The sequence below is a fragment of the Corvus kubaryi genome, unplaced genomic scaffold (assembly GCF_017639235.1).
Source record: "Corvus kubaryi isolate FWS band 111438036 unplaced genomic scaffold, C.kubaryi_AGA036_p1.0 37357, whole genome shotgun sequence".
Classification (NCBI taxonomy): Eukaryota; Metazoa; Chordata; class Aves; order Passeriformes; family Corvidae; genus Corvus; species Corvus kubaryi.
The window spans coordinates 10707722-10725023 of NW_024581117.1; the positions used below are offsets into that span (position 1 = coordinate 10707722).

Below are 17302 nucleotides of genomic sequence, written 5' to 3' on the forward strand. Positions count from 1 at the left end.
GGGATGCCACAGCCCAAGACCTCTCAAAGGCAGTACAGAATCTGACAAAGAACTTCACCTCCTGGATAGAAACTCAACACTACACAAGCCATTCTGAGGGCTGTAAAGAAAGACAGGAAATCCTTTCAAGTATTTAAAAAATGCTGAAGAGGTAGAATGGAGCATCTGTAAATTACTTTTGTTTTTCTCCTCTATCCTAATCAGCAAATAAATTCAGACAAACTTCTTTTGCTTAAATGACTTCTCACAGCCATCACTTGTACTTCCAGATACTCAGTTTCAGTAAAAGGGAAAAATTATAGGAAGTCAAGTGGATACACAACTAAATTATAATAATCTGGGTATAACTAAAAATAGTAGACATAGGATATCAAAGTTTTCAGAGGTTATTAAATGCTCTAAATTATCAGAGATTGTTAAGTACTCTGATTTAATGCCCAGGTTACACATACTCCAGAGCTTCCTGTAGACAAAACATAAGCAGTTGTCTCAACTACAATTTAACAAGACTGCCTTTGTTTTATTTCTAAGTGAAATCAATCTTGTCAGAGTATCATTTTAATGAAGCAATGGCTCCCCAGGTGTTCCTAACTAGCTCAACTATAACTTGGTGCAAAGCTCACAGCTCTGAACGGACACCAGCTCTTGGCTTATGCACCTGCCAAGGAAATAATCTGTAGTTATATCATGCTGGGCTGTTTAATCCATTTTTACTTAGCTTTCCCTCACAGAAATGAAGGGAATTCCCAAAATGCTTCTGAGGTGTTGCATGTTAACACAGTCATAAAATAAATTCCGAGCACTTTTTCACCTTTTTTCCCTTTTATATTATCTCACAACTCTCCCTACCACCACCAAACACTTCAGTGCACTAATTCTAAACTGCTTCTTTTAGCAGAATTAGATAGTAGAAACAGCAGTTAGAGAAAATAAAGGATTCAGGGGTTTTGGTTCTCCTGAAGAATCAACTCCATGAACTGCACCCTTCCATGTCTTCAAAAGGAGACCCAGTGATGTTGCCAGCCAAATAAATATCAATTCTAATAGCTCCTCTTTGACTCAGAGCCTTAACTAGAGGAGACATGTTTACACACTGCTGCTTATCCCAACACTGTCTCTCTAAGGAGACAATACACAAGAGTAAAAACGTTGGAAAAGGTCAATATATAAAAGCCAGCAAGGGAGAGAAAACTTCATTATAAAATCACTTCAACACAGAACATGGCATTTTAGTTCAAAAAAACCCAACAAACACAAAAAGCCACATTATCAACTGTTTCTATCAATTTAATCTCCTTTACTGTCAGAAAACATCTCAAACATAAGGAATTTAAAGTTCTTGAAAATTAAAAGTATCAATATTATTAGTTTTGAAGAAGCTGTCATCCCATCTGCTGAAGCAGAAGTGCACAGAAATGGTATTCTTGTTTTCAGCATACAAACAAACCCTTATTTTACCCTATTCCTTGTATTCAATGACTTTTATTAAATCAACTTCCACCTATCTTTTGCTGGGTAAGGTGGAAGGGCAATAGTGAGCAGGAGATCAAGAAAGAGAGAGAACCCACTTGTTAGTTTTTTAAAGAATGGAATTGTGACAGTAAATTGCCTTCACACCATAACAACACTAGGCTTCCTACCGAGGTGTTATTTTTGGAACAAAATCAGATTTCAACCATATCCAGACATTTGTCACCATCATTTGGATGTAAAAAAACCAAATCCAGAAACCTATGACCCGCTTACCCACAAGATTTGCAGCAACACTGTAAACAGGCTCAAATTAAGAAACCCCAGAATACACTGTGAGAAACAATAGGAAATTGGAAACAATCATTCTCTGAAATTAAATTCTTGATTTTTATTTATGCCAATTCTTTTCCTCTTGTTCATACACATCCTTGCTTGCACTCTCCTATTTAGAGTTTACATGTTAGTGATACAAAAACCGTGATTCTGTTCACACCAATTCTGCCACAGAGCTAACAAAAATATCCAAAAAATCTGGTCTTCAAGTCCATGCTCCAACTGTACAATTTTATACCACTTTAAGTTTAATATTATTAGCAATAGGTAATATGTAGCATTGTAAAAATGACTAAGTAATCAAATATTTCTGGAATTTTGAAGAAAGCAGCTATTGACTATCACCTTTATCTACGACAATGTTTCAAGTTTTTCCTTCACACAATATTTTATTATCCATAGGATCAGTAATGCTTTTGATAAATCATTAGATGTATTTGTTTCGTGCTCCACATTCCTCTTGCCACCCTCATCATGTCAGAGTAAGGTTATCCATTCTCTGGGGCTGAAGGTAAAATAATTCACTATGATTAATGCTATCCCTAAAAATAATTTGTTTTCTTGAAATAGCACATTCAGAATAGCAGTTCAGATAAGACCAGGGTGGATTTTTTTATCTTTATGACAAACAGTCCCTGGTTTTCTTGTCATTTCCTCCCCTTTTAAGAAAGCATCAGGTGCATGTTCCAGCACTGCCAAGATCAACAATAGCAGATGGATGCTTTTAACTGAATCCCAGAATTGTAAAATGTGAGGATGCTTGTTTAAGAGATGCCAGAACCTGAGAGGAAGAGCTTTGGTACCTGTTTCATACATAACCATTTTACTGCTTTCTTTTTTCCCCATTCTCTTCCTTGCTGAGCTCTGCTTCTTGTACAACAGCCCTACCAAACCCCAGGCAGATCGAGACGTACCCAAGACCCCGTACTCGGAAAGGGAGCTGTTGCACACGGTATAGGGGGCCTGCTGCTCCCAGAGGTGATTCATGGGAACACAAGTTCTCTTGTCAACTTCTTGATCATGAAGCACATGGTGACGATGGCTGCAAAGAGTTGTTAAAACAGATTTATTAGCCAAGAATCACTTTGGGCTTTAACAGAGCTATTGCCAAAGCTAAAGCATCAACGCTGTGTTCTGGAAAGCAAGCAAGCACCATGGCTATCTTTGCTGCACACAACAGCCTGGTTTGGGTGAAACCATGGGAAATACCATCACATGTCTAATGTAACTGCTGCATTGTAAGAACTTTCACTGACTATCCAGGCTTCTCAAGCACTCACATAAACTACAAATACCTCATCACTAGTAGAACTGGGGGGAAAGAGAAAAGGATGGGGAAGGCATTGCTATAAAACAGAATTACTAAAGTAAAGAAACTCAGAGGAACAAATTGTTATTAAATTTTTAAATATTTAAATTTAAACATTTTGTTCTGCCTTCCTCACAAATTCTAATATTTTCCTTGAAACAATTGTTGTTTGTCTTTAATGGAAAAAAATGTAATCTAATCTAATCTAATTTCAGCACTGAAACTTGAAGGAGTTATATCCTCTTTCCTGCTATTTCCATTCACATGCACCATTTACAGTTCTCTAGAACACCATTAATCAGCATTAGAATAGGGCACCAAGGAATACTACCAAAACAGAGATGACTGAAGTAATTACTGCAATCCATTAACTCTCTGAGCAGACTGAGTGAATCACAGCAATATGTCCAACTTTACAACTGCTAACATAAGGACAGCTATTGTACTGGTAACAATACTGTGTGTTGTAGAGCTGCCAACACTGAAGTCTGAATCTTTTTGCACTTCCCTTTGCTATAATAAACACTAGCAAAAGGGCTCTGAAATTCATCTAGAACTCAACAATGTAAAGCCAGAAAAAGACAGAACCTTTGAAGAGGAGCACAGAGAGGAAAGTAGAGAGAAAGGGGGAAATTCACATACCAGGCAGCTGTTTGGCAGGAATCATTTTTGCCACTGTAATTTTGATTTTATCATTCAGTCAAAGACAGAAGGCTTAGCTAGATGTTAAGCTTTTTGAGCAAAAAAGTTTTGTGTTTCCCTAGCAGAAGGTGATTAAGATGAGCATAGATGGAAGTTTCACATGTGCAATTGTCAGACTTACTGACATCAAACCAGTACAGAATCAAGTCTGCCCCCCTTCCCTCCATTCTCTCAACAGTTTGTCTCCAAAAGGAGAAGGGGTCTGGTGCTTCTGTCTGCAGCTTTGTCTAGCATCTATCTATTGATAGTGTTGAGGACTGAAACAGGAAGAAAACAAGCCATCACGTGGAATATTGAAAGAAAGAACTATTTTCTAGACAGCACTTCAGAAGCCCCAAAATAGTGAAAGCACCCCATCATGTTGTTTTATTATGGCAACACGGTATATACGGTTCTTCCCAAATTCTAGCCAATACTATACCAGAGAAGACAGGCACCAAGATTTATTTCTCTCTTCTGGAAGCATTCACAATGAAGCACAGTGCAGCATTCACCCCAGGAACTGGCATCACATCAAAGGTTTCAATTAAATACATCATTAACATTTTACTCCACAGAGAATCAGGTAAGGCAGCAAACTGTATATATTTTACCAAGTGATGAGATCTTGCTTTCATACCTGCTCCATAGGCATTAAAAGTCTCAGTACAAAGGATGTTATTTCACTTTAAAAAGCCTCGACAACTGGCAGCTTGTTTGTTCACAGGGTATACAAGTTCCAAGCAGCCACCACTGGAATGGTATTTAAAAGACTCAGGATCTGCTGCAGCAAGTACCCTCTCTTACTTCTCAGCAATTAGATGGAATGCAACTGTACTTTTTGTTAGAAAACAGGAGCAAAGATGCCATTTCTGCTTTTTAGCAAGCAAAGGTGGAAAGTGTCTAAAAATCTTGGTTCTGCGTTAAATATTATACTTTAAAATGCTGCTTACAGATACACAGGAAATTTAATTATTATTGACTGCTAGAACCTATAACATTCAGATTAATGCTGAACAGCCCCAACTTCCCCCTCCCTGCAGAAGACCATATTTTTTAACAAACTGTTTAAAGTTGTTTCTTTAAGTGTGGGACTTAAATACTTTTAACAGCATTTAACAGTTATCTCAGTACTCACCTGAAAGTACCTCTCTCCACATCCTGCCCACTTAGTCGGACATGGATCCCTTCTTTGAGAACAGAGCCAAAAGCCATGTATTCTGCTAAGGCCCAGTCAACAACCCTGTTCTTGGTCATTTCCGAGCGGGCTTTCAAAATCCGGGAGAGTCCTACATTGGCATAAAGATCAGAAACAAATGGATCTACTTCAGAGAAATTCTATGTTCACATTACATTCATCATTCTCCTTCCTCATGGGCTAAGCTAAGCACAGATACCAAATCCAGTCTACAAATTGTTTTGTTTTCTAGAACTGAACTGCTGACAAAACAAAGCAACTTGCTTCCTGAGCAAACAGTTGTGTAATGTTCATACCTTGTTTTTGAAGAGGAAAGTAAGGTTTACTGGGTCAGAAACTACTGAGGACAATTAAAAAGACCCATGGTGAAATTCTTCTTCCTCAAGATTTATTTTCACATCTACAACACCAAGTACTGTTTTATAAGAGACTGAAAATATCAGCAGATGGGTTTCTGATTTTTTTTCTTCCTTCCTTTTCTCATTTTTTCTTGGCATTTGTCTTATTGGACTTCTGGAGATGTTATACAGTGAAACAGGCTGGACTGATCAATACTACAAATATCATATAAATAGAAAAACTGTAGCAGCTGCCAATGGTTTTCAGTTGGTAACCAAAAGCTGATTTTTTTCAGTGAAGATTTTATAAACTTGTGAGCCAAAACACAAATCACAACACTGTAACTTTCAAAGGGAACAAAACTTCACAGCTGCACACAGGTGCTTTGAGGCCAGGTGTCTCCTGCATTCACTGTCACTTGACACCATCTTATTTTCACATCTGCACTGATGATTTCGGTAAGATGTCCCATATGTTATTTTCCCATATTTCTCTTTCCTTACTTCCCACAATTTTACAGAAAACCAGCCACCTTCTTTCCACATAAAACTCTCATTGAAATTGCCACATTTTAAGTAAAGAAAAAAGTCTTGAAAAATTTTCCCTTTAGAATGCACTAAACATTTAATAAAACAAAATAATCCTCCCATTGTTTGTTGCAAGACTATATGATATTAAGCTGTTTCACTCTCGTGAAAGGACAAAGTACTTTAAATTTCTATTTCTCTCCCCTTCTATTTTTCCACAAATTCTCTCTCATGGCCTTTTAAACTGCATAAAAAAATCTAACATACCATAATTGTTTTGAACCATAAGTCTACCTTATATACTGGCAAGTGTTCCCCAGTGTCAATGGTTAATCAACTTATTAACGAGAGACCAATTTACCTTTTTAATTAGAATGTCTAATACTAAATTTTATTGGGTGACTATAATTCTTAATTTATCAGTGTCACAACAAAGTGCACAAATGTGTAGAAGAGTTTTAAATTTATCCATTAATTGTATCTGCTCAACAAGCCTGCGATTGAGAACTGGGAATGCCCTACCATCATTACTTGTGTTTCATTTCCCAAAGGAACACAAACACATAGAATATTTACAGAAGACAAACTTTGTTCCTTTATGGATGACTCTCAGAGGATTAGCTAGAGATTTTAAAGAGAACAAAGCTCTTTATTCCTTTAGTACGTACCCTACAAGTCAACAAAAGAAAAAAGATCCCTCAACAAAGGGTCTCCACATTTCCCCATAGAATGAGCAGGTTAGTGCTCCCAACAGTTGCTAGATTTCATCCTGACCAGGAAGTAAAACTATATCAGAACTCTGACACAGTGTTAGGGCTCCCCAGTGAGACAGGCACTTAATGTAACAGATGCCAAAGTGAGAACTGAATCTTTTCAGAACAAAAGCCAAGACTTTTTGGAAAAAAAAATGCAAGGACTTGAAGGTAATAACTCCTTTCATTCTTAAGGTTGCAAGGAGACTTTTACCTCCCTCAGAGAAAAATGTATTTTAATTAGGTATTGAACAAAAGTGATGTGATACTGAAAGAATATTATGCTGAGAACAAGTAAGAGGAACTTAAATGTCACATTCTCCTCACCCATAGAGTGGAAGAGTAAAAGTAAAAAAAGTCACAGGCATTTTCTTCTTTGAGAAAAGGCCCAAGAATAATTTCTGTGCAGAAATACAGAAATGAAGCAAGACACAAAGCCAGTAGGAGACACAAAGCCTTCAGCTGACCTGAGTGTATTTTGAAGTCTTCAACTGGCACTGAACTAGCAACGTTGCCAATGTGAGTCAGCAGCTCCTCCGAAATGCCCGTCGGAGGGCAAGACATGCTCTTGGGTTCTCCATCCATGTTAAAGAAGCCTGGAAGGAAAAGATTTGATTAGATGTTCAAAGGACTGTTTAGGAGATATGTATATTATCTACAACTTATTTAACAACTCAAGTGACATTCTAAGCAGCAGACTAAGCCTAGTTCTTCCCCTTTTGCTGGGAAACAAAAATTTTGATTGTCTGCATGACAACAGAAGCTGATCTTACAGGCACGCAATAATCTATTTTGTTTCTGCTTTCACTCCCTGTGAAGTCCAACTATGTGGGCAGAAGCAGCCAATAAAAGGCCTATGGCACCTCAATCCCTCAAAAAATAAATAACATGAGACATACTCCTTCTTCCTGACAGCACAGACAGTTAACAGTACAGGAAAACCACTTCTCTGCTAAACTGGAAAAATTGCTTTTTCAAAGTCACACCCTACTCTGCATGTTTTTTAATACAAGCACTTATATCAAGTTGATCTGGCAGAATGCTATATTTACTATTAACAGGGGCAAATCATAGGTCATATATTCCATTTTAAAGGAACGCTGTCTGATAAAATCTATTTAAATCCTAAATTTTGGACTCAAAATAAAAGCACACTTGGATAACACTAGGGTAAGTGAAAGGACACTCCTTACCAGGCCAAGGTGAATCAAGCCAGTGCTTGATGTGAAGGATCTTATTATCCTTAGATCTAGTATATGCTTCTTCACATATTCTATCATACTTTGCAATTTCTTCCTGTAAAACAAGGAGGTTTTTAAAATGGATAAACATAACACCCTTATATCTTACAGATGACACCTCTCATTCAGCAGGATATTTAATTCCCTGAGAAAATTTAGTCACAATAACTCAAATAAATAGAATTAATTTTATCTAGGATCAAACTGCCTTTTAGAAACATGCTTACACACATTACTCTACATAAATCATTTCGTTCATTGGAGAGGTGTTACAGAGGAGTGTACCAAGAGCTGAAGCTGCAAGCATTGCTCTAGAATGAGACAGAAGTGAAATACCAAATATGATTTACAGTCATACTTCTATGATCAAAACCATCCAGCTCTCATACTCCTGGCTACAAAAGCCACTAAAGTTTGGAAAAGAAATTTCTAAAAAATTAGTCTGTCTGAGAGTCTCGCAAAGAATCTGCTGGCCACACCTCTCAATGGCAACAGATAGATTGCCATATTCTGTAGAGGCAGAATGCCTCTGCAACACCTGTGTTTCATTGCAGAGCCACACACTCACATTACTGAGCTAGCTAATCTTTAAAAGAATTAACAGCAATGTTGAAGTCTGTCTGTACAGCCAAATATCCATCCAGGATCCTAGATCTAGTGCCTCTACAGGCACACTCTTATAATAAATAATTCAGGAAAGCTACTTCTGCATGAGGTATGATCATTTTTACTGACAACAGAATGCACCTACACAAACTGCTTTTTTATTGATCTGCAATATCATGTCACTACACCTTCTCAGAAGGTCCTTTGTTTCATGTGCACTCTAAACAACCATTTTCAAAAAAACTAAAGTGAAGACCTAACCAGTTTAATACAGACACCAGGCTCTACACCTCATCTTTCTGGAATACTTCAAATGATCTCTGAACTTGGTTGAATTCTTTCAAGAAAATAAGAAAGTTAAATTGGTTCTATTGCATCACTGCTGGACACAAGCCTGCCAACATTAGCAATATGAAGCTATCAACGGGAGTGTTCAAATACGGTCTTGTTGCTGAATCAAGGTTCTAGAGATGAAGAACAGCTGACAAATGCCTCTATTTTCCAGTGTTCTCATTTAATCACCTTTACCCTCAGAACTGAAGCAATTTTTTATGTGCAATACATATTAATTACTTCAGAACACTTCCAGTCCATTTGTTACAACAATAGTATTTTACATAAAAATCCAAGCCAAATTGAAACACAAATTGTCAAAGGGTGAAGACTTATCACAGTAAGGAAGTTTCAAGCAGGCAACATACAGTGACAGTTGTATCTATCTATCTTTCTCCCTGCAACTCCTTAGGTTACTTTAACTCTGCTGGCATGTACCTCAAACTCCTGCAGTGTCACAGTTCCATCTGCAATCAGTTTGTCAGCGTACTTCTTCAGCACCGGCACCTGCTTATGGATCTGCTTGTACATCAGAGGCTGGGTGAACATGGGCTCATCCATTTCATTGTGCCCTCTCCTACGGTAACAAACCTACAAAGGGAAACACTGCTGTTGTTGATAAGGAAAAATGTAAAATGGAGTATTTCCATTTCAAAATTTTACAGAGATTTTAAGTGGTTTATTGCATAAAAAACATTTATGGTTTCTTGCGGGTCTGTTAGTTGCTTGGTTTTTTAAAACGAAGAAACTAAACGCCTTTAAAATCAAATACATTTTCTTGACAGGACCTTCCAAGCTGCTAAAAAGTAAGAGAAGTACATAATGCACAGAATGAAAAGTTAAGAAAACCAAGACTTACCAAGTCAACGACCACATCTTTATTGAAAGTGTTTCGCCACTCTGCAGCTACGCTGCACACGTACATCACTGCTTCAGGGTCATCAGCATTCACATGGAAAATGGGAGCATTGACCACACGAGCAACATCAGTGGGATATGGGGATGAACGGGCCATACGGGGGTCTGTGGTGAAGCCAATCTAAAAATTCCAGAAACTTCTATTAAAATAATTTGGGGACCACTTCCCTCTACTCTGTTTTGAACAATGCCTGCATTTAATAGCCATTCGCACAGCAACAGCATCAGCTTTTCATTTTGGCTAGCTAGCTTCTTTTTGCTTCCTTAAAAACCAAAGCAAGCCTAATCCAATTAAGTATTACAAATTGAAAGGAACACATGTAAGTGATAAAATATTATCCACTCAAGAGTTGTTAGATACTAGGATCACTTGCAGAAACATCCCAACCATTCTAATGACCAGAGGAGGCAAGTAACCCAGTTAATAACCAACAGTAAAAAGAGATAGATGAGGAAATATTCAGCAGAGAAGTTGATTGGAAAAGGCTCTACTTGTTACCTGGTTGTTGACCACAACATGAATAGTGCCATTTGTGGTGTAGGATGGGAGGTCACTAAGATGAAATGTCTCATAAACCACTCCTTGTCCTGCAAAGGCAGCATCCCCATGTAATAATATGGACATAACCTAAGAGGGAGAATTATACACACATATCCACACATACATTAGAAAAGAAAACTGCAATTTAAGCTTCTCAGCAGGATTTCTTGGCTCCATATTTCTGCAGTGCTTATAAAATAAAACAATAATTTTTTAATAAACCATAAATTTCTCAGCATTCTGCTGTCTTTGCTCAGTTTGCAAATAAAATAAAGCTTTAAGCCTACTTCCTGAAGTTACCTTTGAGGTATCATGTCAGAAACCTTACCTAGTTCAACAGGTGATATACCCCTTTTGTGAAGGAGGAAAAGAGAAAGATTCTGAGATATGAAACTACTGGCAAACTATTTTTACTGGAAATACCATGAAAAACTACCATTAAAAGTTACTATATTAAGCAATCTTTACCTTTTTCCCTGCCGTATCCCCTCGATAAAACTGCTCAGCTTTTGTTTTCCCTTGCACAACAGGATCAACTGCTTCCAAGTGAGAAGGGTTAGCCATCAGGGACAGAGTGATTTTCTTGTTTGTTACTCGGTTGATCCTCTCATGGTACATTCCCAGATGATATTTCACATCCCCGGATCCCTAATATGAAAGATGTAATCATGATTCAGGAATGTCATTCAGACCTGCTCCATCTGATTCACTAAGCCTAAAATTCATCCTTCAGCCTGAAAAATGCATCTGGTTACCTGACCATCAGTGAGCACTATGGGTTTGATACCATAATTTCAAACTGGGATGCTGTTCTTATTCTCTTATCTTACTGTTGTCATCAAATGTTAGATAAATACTTACAGCATATAAATACTGTTCATTTACACAAAACAAAAAGAGATGCTTAGAGATTAGGAACTCTGTCAAATGGAACTTATTTATCTACAGTCACTCCTGAGAGACCTTCTGCATGTTAGAAGTATAACATAATTTTTGAATTTATTAAGAAATTTCACCGAATCATGTTCCTCAAACTAGAAAAGAAGTCAATGCAGCTGATAATGCTGTTTTCATAGTAACTGTGACCAAAGCAACTCTTGAATGTTGACCTCTCTATGCAGATCTGTTGAAAAAGCATCTTACCTCATCAGCTGCTTCAAGTTTGGGATCAAACTGACAGAAGATCTGCTCCAGCTCTTTTCGGATTACATTAGCCAATACATTCAGCCGACCTCTAAGAAAATTCCAAACAGGGTTATGTCTCAAAAATAGTACTAACAGAGTCAACAGTATAAAACTTACAAAATCTGCAAACCACCCTGTCAGAAATTTGCAAATGTTCTCTTCAAATTTTTGAGCCTGAAACCCTTGATTCAACCCTTTTTCCCATTACAAAGTTCCTCCAACACATTCCCTCAGACATTTTAGAACACCTAGTTATCCAAGTAAATTTTGTAGCTATCTAGCAATTTTTATACAAAATCACATTAAAAATTAATTAAGGCAGACTGCAAAAGTAAGTTCAAAACTACCTCACCTTTCCCAGTTCTAGACTCTATGCAATGGCAGAGATACCACGGCTGCTGCCACATTTGCTTGCAGCTTCAAAGTACACTGAGGAGACTTTCTCTACCATTTACCTGTGAAGCCTGTAGCATCTTGCTCACAGGCAATTGTTACAGTTCTGTGTTCCCATTACTTCCTATGATTGACTCTTGCTACCTCAGCTTCTCTAATATCAACCTTGTAAGTAAAATTCTAGAACACAGAACTTGTCTTAACACAGTAAGCCCATTTGTTGGGGTGTTTCCATTGGCATTACCTATGAGGCATTCCCATTATAACATATTCAATTCCCATTTCACTGGATTTATCAATGATGGTCTTAAGTGCAGGAATCATTACTTCACATCCTTCCAAACCAAATCTCTTTTCGGAAGACCACTTGCGAGCAAGGAAGTCCTCAAATCTTTGCCAAAAAGAAACAAAAAACCAAGAGAAATTATTTGTACTAAGGTAGTGTAGCAAATACTTATTGTCTACCATCTTATAGCAAATAAAATTATATTAAACTGTTTTAAAACATCTGTGAATACAAGTTTTTAGGCTTCTGGAATTAAGTCACACATGGGGAGGGAAACACAGGAGAGAATTCTTCTTTCTCCCCCATCTGAAAAGTATTTACTGGGACTTTGAAACAATTAAGAGTCCCCACCTCAGACAAAATTCACTTCCTAAGTTAAACTCTGTTCTCATGTATACAGACACTGACCACTGGATAGGCAGAGTCACAGCAAAGAAGACTCTTCTACGAATTGAAGAATATAACACAGAACCTGTATTTTCTAATACTTGTAAAAAACCCAGAGTAGAAAGCACACCTATTCCATAGGTCTCATTCAATAGCAAGGCTCCTCAGACTGTGTGATGTAACAGTTGGGAATGGGCCAAGAACCAGGACACTGGTATCCCTGCCTCAGCTTCAGCAGCAGAATGATGTCAATCCCTGACAGCTCTAAGCTCTTTTATTCTTTAATGCATTTGGGCCAGAGGCAATGTGAGTGATTAGAAGTACCTTTTAACAAACACTGAAAGGATTATACATTGTAAAGCTTGGAGATACAAAAGGCAAAGAAAATACATCTGATTCATGAAAGTAACTGTATTGGTTACATCATCTGTGCAGTGCCTCCACTCATAACACTGCCATAATCCATTAATACTCAGCTTATTCTTCACTTAGAACGCTGACATTTACCTCTTTAGACTGAAGTCCTAAAAGCAGTGATATGAATTGTTGCCAAAAGTCTCTCCTAGCTCACCCATCAATACCTTACAATCCAGCCATCTAAGCAACAAGCCAGACCCTCAGCTGAGCTATTCTGCCAGAATTCCCCAGGGGAGTCTGTGGGGCTATGCCAGTTTTTATATAAAGGGAAAGTGGCATCCCATGTGAACAGCAGGTCCCACAGGGTGAATGAAACCAGTGCCAATTTCCTCCTCTTTGCAGCAGAAAGTTAAGCCAGTACTGGACAAGCAGCTAGTTCATTCCTTGAGGCAAACTGCCACTAAGTGTGCAGAGCTACAGCACTGCACAGTCACACCTTGCCAGTCCCCCACATGCCACTGTGAGTCACAAAGGCTCAGCCCCTGTCACTGCATGCATTCAGTATCCAGTGAGGAATACATCTGATGAAAGCTGGTTGCTCTCAGAAGGGATAACCTGGAAATGCTTGATCCTGCCCAGATCAGGCTCCACATCAGGGTCTAACATGTTTACTAACGTGTTACAAAGTAGCTCAAAAATACACAATGAGTATTTTACATAAGGAGGAGTTAAAAATTACCCTTTGTTCAATAACCTCTCAGTGAAAACCACAAGGGAGGAGAAATCCAACTTTAAAATTCAGTTTCAAGTACCTGAAATCTGTAGTACTTGGAATGACCATTTTTGAAAATAGCGTTCTTGAGCAAAACAATGAAAACCTGCTTTACAAAGCCACAAATCTCAAGAACAACCAGTTTTCCACAAAACCAGACTTCTTTCCTAGGTCATTTTCAAACAATAAAACAAAAAGCACTCTAAAAATAGCTGGATAGAAATTTTTGTAAAACTTTTTTCTTCCCTTTTCAGCAGACAATTCATTTGGCAAAAGATGAACATTAGGCTCCCACATGCTACAAGAAACTCCAGATTTTTCCACAGCTTAGGCAGGAATAAAAGCACAAATTCTTGTCTTAGGATAAATGAACACAGTTCATACTGAGGGCCTGTTAAACAAACTTACTCAAATGTAATATTCACTTGCCCATTAAGTGACATTTTTGTTTCTGTTTAAATGAAACTTTAATGAGACACTGTAACACTGGCAAACAAAACACCTGGCAAAAAATATCTTTTGTCACCTCTAATGAGCACTTCATTTTTAGGTCTTTGAAAATAGACTCTTAACCAAAAAGCATGCCTTTATAAATCTCTGACTCTTGTGTTTAACAAAGGACATACACACTGTTTCAGGTTGTAGGGACTGAAATAAATCTCGTGTCTGAGAAGCCTTGTTCCAGGGGTAAGAGGATAATTCAGTCTGGGATCACAGTAGTTCCACACAGATAGCCACAATGAGAGCAGTCAATAAGCTGTTTCCAAATGTGCTGTCATATATTGCAGAGGCTAAAACTGCTGCTGCCAGGTCATGCAACAGTACAGCACATCTTGGCACATCTCAAAATGAAAAGGGCCAGAACAGGACTTGAAATCAGACACCAACATTGTTCTGACACTTATTTACTGAATCTTTAACACAAATGTAGATTACTAGTGTGTTGAAACAACTTTTTCCCAGTTTACCTCCTCAAGCCAATGAAAACATTGCCAGGCATGCCACTAAAGGCCTTTTAAGATAACAGAATACTAAGTGGCAACACAGACCCTGACAGCCTCCTCACAGCACACACCTTCTTTTGCTGTGGCAGCCAGGTTAACTACACCCACCTGGACTCCAGATTTCAGTGAGACTGTTCTCCCCCATGTGAGCAGCTCCAGATCACAGAGCAGTGCCCCAGCCCCAGCCCAGCATACCTCATGGAGCGCACCAGCCTCGCCAGCAAAGTCCTTTTTTCCTCATTTGTGAACTTCATAACTCCTGGCGTCTCAAACTTCTGACGGATCCACTGGCACTGCTCCACATCATTGATGAACATATACTCCAGGCCAATGTGTTGGCAGTAGGTATACTAGCAATTGAAAACACCAACAGAGAAGCTTTAGGAGCTAGTGGGCCACAAAGAAACTAATGTATTTTTAAAATTATATTCTGTTACTCTCCTGAAAGCTACCTTGTCTTCCTCTTCCACAGTACCTTCCCCAAAGTAACTCTATAAGTGAATAAATTCTTTTACTGAATCTAGTTTTGTACCAAAAAACTTTCTCTACAAAGTAACATTTCAAAATCTTAAAACGGAAAGATTCTCATTTGGTGGTACACCCAAAGTAGGCCAGTAAACCAGCCTGGCACATTTCACCTCACTCAGTGCTGTTCTTACAGGCATAGCACACTCTTCTTCAAATGCACCAGCAAAGATTTCAAGTGATTTATCAAAATTTGTGTCTTTTATCACATCTTATTTAAATGTCACCTTAAATCAAGCAATAAAGACAGTCTAATGCAAATTATCTGATAACTGTCAAGTTTCAGAAACCTGGAAATGCAAAAAAGAATCCAAGCAGCTGAGAGCAGAGAAAAGACAGGAAGAAATGCAGAGACACAACAGAAATTTTATCTCCTTGTTAATTTTTTTAATTTTCTATTTCTTACCTTAAAAAAGAGCGTTTCATTAGGAAAAATACGTCCACAATACAAGTCAACAGAAGTAAGACCTACTGTGAGTTTGAGACAAAACTACTCTCAGCATAGTGTGCGCTCTCTACTGCATTTAAGAAAGCATTGAATGTTAACCTCGATTTAAAAAAAATAAAAACCAAAGCTCTAGAGTGAAGAGGAAAGCAGAGGGTTCTCTCTCCCTAACACAAATCAGTTGCTCAAGGCTTTTAGATTTTGTTACTGATTTTGTCCTTTTATTTGCACATTACAATTTTAAAGATTATCTCTTGAAAATTGCTACACAGATAAGCCAGAAGTACAAAAACAAAAAAAAAACCCAATCAAATATCGAGCTCAAATGCACAGCAGAGATAATGTGGTTTAACAATTTACCATGCCTCAGCTAAGCCAACATAAAAGTCAAACAACTGGGAATATCCAGCAATGACTCACTCGGCAGTCTATAAATTCATTACCATTCCTACTTGCTGCTTTGCTATTTGGAGCTCGCCTCTAATGATATTTATTCCTTCAAATTAGTTTTCCTTTGAATTATTTTAGCTTTGATGACTTCCTATGGCATCAACCATGTCACCTGTCAGATAATGAAACTCTGGAAAAAAGACTGGAAAACAAAGACCATCATTGTGTACAAGCTACAGCTGGGCTTGAATTTGGTACCCAGCCTTCGTATTTTTCCTCAAGTAAAGGTCTCACTAGAGATGGGGATCTGAAAGCAACCCCTGAACATCCTGAGCACGGTGTACACAGGTGTTTTATCTGTGGTACAACACTTAGAAGACAATTTCTAAAGGCTCTCCTCCTTTTAAACAATATCAGTTTTTTCCAGAATGAGGGCTGGCATTAGTATTCTACCACATTCACCTGTTATCCTTAATCTAGGCATTTCCAGTATCCAGCTAATTGCACCAATGGTGCTGCTACCTCTAGAATTAGTACAAAGGTTATTTTTAATGTTGTTGGAATCCTTTACATGCTCTATTAATAATTGGCAAATGATAAGAAGGTTTTGTGACTGACACCTGGATAAAGTTCACTTCGGTCTGAATGAAAAAAATCACAAATGAAAAAATGTCCCACTGACCTCCAGGCGTTTGATGATCTCTCGTAAAGAAAGACTGTTCTCGTTTCCTCCTATGAAGGTGGTTGTTGGCAGCTGAAAGACTTTGTCCAAATCTGATTCATGCAAACCATAAAATCCTACAACAGGTACATTATTGATTTGCAAAGTAGAACAGAAGACAAAAAGGAAACCAGCATTGTTTTTTAAACCATGGCAATCATATTTAACAAAGCAATATTAAGAAAGAAGGTACCAGATTAAAAATTGAAAGTGTGAATATTTTGAAGGTATCCATTAGTAAAATTGACTTTAATCTGGATTTTAAAGCGAATATTTTAATTAGTCATTGTTGGATTCTTTCTTAAATGCTCAGATGAAACAATTGAAATTAGAATCATCCAAGCCTTTCTTATATTTTAGCATATTAAGACATGTCATCAATTTTCCACACTTCTTGCAGCTCACTGTTTTATTTAACAACCTATTCTATCACGAGCAACAAACACAAAAAGAATCCCTTCTCACAGACAGAACCAGTTGGTTGGAAGCATATTACATTAATAGATAGAGAAAATGCACAACAGGTTCAATAAAATGCTGTACAAGCACTCTGGAGAATTTTCAAGGCATTTCTATTCACCCCCTC

At 37.8% G+C, this 17302-nt stretch overlaps 1 protein-coding gene across 3 annotated transcripts in view; it reads right to left on the reverse strand.

Annotated features, from left to right (window-relative positions):
- The window catches only part of OGDHL (oxoglutarate dehydrogenase L), a 48318-nt gene that overhangs the window by 13401 nt on the left and 17615 nt on the right, over nucleotides 1–17302 (reverse strand). For all 3 annotated transcript variants that reach the window (XM_042033559.1, XM_042033556.1, XM_042033558.1), the window contains exons 5-16: nucleotides 16678–16793; nucleotides 14831–14985; nucleotides 12074–12220; nucleotides 11395–11485; nucleotides 10720–10899; nucleotides 10210–10338; nucleotides 9652–9831; nucleotides 9231–9383; nucleotides 7806–7908; nucleotides 7080–7208; nucleotides 4935–5085; nucleotides 2721–2848 (exon numbers count right to left, since the gene is read on the reverse strand). In XM_042033559.1, coding sequence (XP_041889493.1) covers nucleotides 2721–2848; nucleotides 4935–5085; nucleotides 7080–7208; nucleotides 7806–7908; nucleotides 9231–9383; nucleotides 9652–9831; nucleotides 10210–10338; nucleotides 10720–10899; nucleotides 11395–11485; nucleotides 12074–12220; nucleotides 14831–14985; nucleotides 16678–16793 — 1662 coding nt within the window. The remainder of the gene's footprint in view (nucleotides 1–2720; nucleotides 2849–4934; nucleotides 5086–7079; nucleotides 7209–7805; nucleotides 7909–9230; nucleotides 9384–9651; nucleotides 9832–10209; nucleotides 10339–10719; nucleotides 10900–11394; nucleotides 11486–12073; nucleotides 12221–14830; nucleotides 14986–16677; nucleotides 16794–17302) is intronic.